Source organism: Lipotes vexillifer, unplaced genomic scaffold (genome assembly GCF_000442215.2).
Source record: "Lipotes vexillifer unplaced genomic scaffold, Lipotes_vexillifer_v1.1 scaffold966, whole genome shotgun sequence".
NCBI classification, from domain to species: Eukaryota; Metazoa; Chordata; class Mammalia; order Artiodactyla; family Lipotidae; genus Lipotes; species Lipotes vexillifer.
Genome location: NW_006795769.1, coordinates 753617 through 757624, shown reverse-complemented (window position 1 = coordinate 757624; position 4008 = coordinate 753617). Strand labels below are relative to the sequence as shown.

Below are 4008 nucleotides of genomic sequence, written 5' to 3'. Positions count from 1 at the left end.
TTTTTAACTCATTTTTAAAAAAACAGTTAGAAAAAAAAAAAAAAAAAAAAAAAGAAAGAAAGAAAAGAAAACAGTGACTGGGTAAAATAGGGGTCCCCAACCCCCAGGCCGCAGACCGGTACCAGTCCATGGCCTGTTAGGAACCAGGCCGCACAGCAGGAGGTGATCGGCAGGCCAGCGGGCAAAGCTTCATCTGCCGCTCCCCATCACTCCCCCCTGCTCGCATTACCGCCTGAACCTCCCCCCCCCCCCACCCCACCCCCACCAGCTCGGCTTGCGACAAAACGTTAAGACGGGGTCAGGAGGTCACGCAGTGGAGACTGAGCGGGAACAGAGCTGGAGGCCCCGTTAGACTCGGGAACGAGGCTGCCGCCTGACAGAGGACCAGGCCCTGCGGACGTCTGGCAGGGATGACCGCACAGCACGCCCCAGACTGTCCCTGGACGAAGGACGGAGCCCCAGCCCGTGAAATCGCGAGGCAACGAGGACCCGCTCCGCGGGACGAGGCCCGGAGGACGGCCCAGCTCGAAAATTGCCCAGACCACAGCCTGACACTGCGGTGCCTTCCTGGGACAGGTGATAGCGGGATGAGAGAGCTGGGCGGGCAGAGCAGAATGAACCCTGGGACGCGTGGCAGCCGACGGCGGGAGCCGTTTTCACGCTGTAGGTCTGAGGCCGCTGTCGGTGACCGCGGGCCGTGGCAGGGCGTGTCCTCACCTGCCCTTAAGCCGTGACCAACACAAAGGATAAAGAGACACTAGACCAGAACATCACACGAGGCTGAACACTACACCTGGACAAACATGCTGAAATCTGTTTCCGTGAGTGTGTCACACACCTGTGTGTACACACTCCCACATGTCCTAAATCACAACACAAACCTCTTTTCCCAGCAAGTCTCGTGCGCAGGGCTGCGCAAACCCCGACACGCATGTGCTGGCCTCCCCCACCAGGCTGATGTCCCTTCCCCACAGTCCCCAGGAGGCAGTGCAGGAGGGCAGCGAACACGCCGCCCACAACGCCCAGGCTTTCTGAGGGACGCTGCTGCCACCCTGCACCTGCCTGAGGGGAGCTGGCGTGGGGCCCACACACTGCCGGCCCCCAGGCCACCTCCAACCAGGCAGGCGGCTGCAACGGGGCTCTCCTCTTCCCAGTAAAACCAACAAAACGTGGTGAGGTCACACCAAGGAAGCAGTGCGTGAAGTTGCAAAGAAAAGAATCCAAGGCCACCCTACCTAAGTCCCCGGCTGACTTGATGTCGATGTTGTCAAAGCCGCTGCCGATTCGGACGATGATCCGAAGGGCCTTGAACTTCTCCAGGTCCTCCCTGGTCAGCGTGATGGTGTGGTACATCAGCGCCCCAACGGCCTCGTTCAGCACCTGCAGTGAAGGGGGCACGTGAGCCGGTGCCGCTGCGGGAGAAGCCACGCGGGCACTCCCCCCAAGTGCGGCCCCCGCTAGGCAAGTCCCAGGGCTCCCGCAGGTTCCCACCCGAGCGGCCTTCCCTCTGGTGCGCATGGCAGGCCCTCTCAGGGGAAAGCTGCCCGATCCCCACGTGAGCGGACTGCTGCGACCCGAATGTGACAGATCAGCAAACGCGCGGAGCACACCGAAGGTCCCTGCCCCGATCGACACAGGGGACGCCGCTCTGCCTGCCTGACGCAGGGGAGTGGGTGGGGGCTGCCTTCTCCTTGGGCACCAAGCGCTACGACAGATGACAAACGCCGGGCGCTGGGAGGACCCGGCGCACCCGAAACCTCCAGACCCCGCCGATAGGATGAGAGGCCAGCGGCCACTTTGACAGACCGTTCCTGGAACAGGAGCGGCCGCAAGGACGCAATGTGCTCGGAGCGTCGTCTAAGTCCCCGGGACAGTGAACGCGCCGCAGTGAGCAGGGCACCCCTTTCAAACGGGGAGGAGGCTGAAGTGCCGACCCCCGCCGTCACCGTGCACAGGGCCCGGCCTCCAGGTGGGCCCTGCACGGCCCAGGGTTGGAGGGTTACCCCCGCCAGAAAGGGGCAGGGAGCAGCCGCAGCCCCTGCGCACTATCCACCGCGCCGCGGACCTGGGGGGCCGCCTCCCCCCAGCCCCTGCCCACCACTGGGAGGGGCGTCAAGGGCGCGTCAAGGTCAGGTACGCGCTCCGGGCGCGCCTGCGCCTGAGGTGGGCCTCGCCAGCTGCAGCCCGCAGGAGGGGCCCGCCTGCTCTGTCTCTGCACCCGTCGGAGCGTGGCCGGGGCCGTCGCCCCCAAGTGCGGGGCTCCAGGACACCTGGGGGCGGCCCTCGTGTCTCGGCGGGTCTGTTCCAGGCGAGGCCCACGCGGGCAGGTTGGTGCCAAGCGCACAGACCTCCCCGTGGGCGACGTCCGCCCACCATCGCGCCCCGTGCAGAGCCCCGCCCACGGCCCCCCTCGAGGAGGCCCCCCACCCACCTGCCAGCTTAAGTCCATGAGTTCTGCCAGGGCCGGGCCCACCAACGTGTGACGCACCTCGCTCCTGGGGGGTGGGGTCAGGGAGCGCGGGTCGAGGAGGGCGGGGCCACAGCCCAGAACCGTGAGCCGGGTCCGCACCGGGACGCAGTCTGGCCAAGGCCAGGGACGCATGGTCTGCCATCTCTGGGCCCAAAGGCAGGGGCTGCGGACCGGGCCCACCCCGTTCCAACGCATCATGTAATCCAAAACCTGCCGTACTTGGGGACGAGGTTTATTCCTCCCTAACGGGACGTTATAATCGATGACGTCTCAAATTCAGTGAAACAGAGTCTGCTGGGAACCCGTGGTGATGTGTCTGCGGGTCCCCCTCTGGACCAAGCTCCAAGTGCTCACCCTGGGTCCCCCGGGGCGACAGAGACCGCTGGACCCCAAGGGGCCACATGTGAGCTGAGGCAGCAGCTGGCCCATGGCTGACGCAGTAAGCGGAGTGGAGCGGGCTCTGAGCGTGAGACGCAGGGTAGGGGACTGCAGCCCCGGGGAGACTGCTAACGGCCCCGGCTCGCCCCTTCTACGATGACTGAGCCCTGGTCCCAGCCGGACACGTGACCACCCGGAACGCAGTTTCCTCTGAGGCTGGCCTGGTCTCCCTTCCCCTCCTGCTGCCTGCGGCGGCCTGGAGAACACGGCCACAGGGGACCTCACAGAAAGGACCAAGGTAAGGGCAGCAGGGCAGGGGGTCCTGGGCCCCTGACCCTGCAAGGAGGCGACGGGGCGCTGCCAGCCCCGCTCTGGCCCCAGCTCGTAAGATCTAGGAAGCTGAGCTCCGGGAGCAGGGGGCTGGCAACGGGCGCGTGAATGGACCGGCTGGATCATGCCCGAGTCCTGACAGCTTCCTCGGCCTCCTGGGAGGGCCACAGACGCAGGCGCAGACTTCCGGTGCCGTGACTCGACGGGACCCGGTGTGGATGAGGTGAGGCCCGGCGTGTGACAGCAGAGCAGCAGCAGAGGACATTAAGCAGGGGCACGTGGGGAGGGTGGGCAGGAAGAGACAGGGCAGTGGACATGGCGAAGGCCACGGGCAGGTGCAGGGGAGAGGGGAGGGCTCCGCTGGCGGTTCCCCCCGAACGTCCCTCTGGCCACCCTGTGCTGTGTGCACAAGAGCTGGTGAGGAGGGCCCCCCTGGGGCAGGTGGGCAGGAGCTGGGGGGCAGGCTGCATGCAGACAGAGGTCTGTCGGTGCCCGCGGTGTCCGGCATGGCTAGGTGCTAGAACCAGAGAGACGGACACGTCCCTGCCAGCACTGGGAGGGGCAGCCCCGGACGCAGGGGCAGATGCATCGGCTGGACGCCTGCGGGGCCCTCAGCTACAACGGGCGTAAGGATGGGCTGTGGGCAGGCGGAGCGGGGCAGGTGGTCCTCGCGGGTCACGCGCGTGTGCAGGGCCGGCTTTTCCTGAGCATTGCACCCAGCTGTGGTCCTTAAGTGTCCCGGGCTGCACTTTTTTTTTTTTTTGGCCGTACGCGGGCCTCTCACCGCTGTGGCCTCTCCCACTGCGGAGCACAGGCTCCGGACGCGCAGG

General features: G+C 65.9%; 1 protein-coding gene across 1 annotated transcript in view; it reads right to left on the bottom strand.

The window, feature by feature from the left end:
- Positions 1-4008, bottom strand: part of CTBP1 (C-terminal binding protein 1) — a 16447-nt gene that overhangs the window by 5154 nt on the left and 7285 nt on the right. The window contains exon 3 of the mRNA XM_007467885.1: positions 1236-1380. Coding sequence (XP_007467947.1) covers positions 1236-1380 — 145 coding nt within the window. The remainder of the gene's footprint in view (positions 1-1235; positions 1381-4008) is intronic.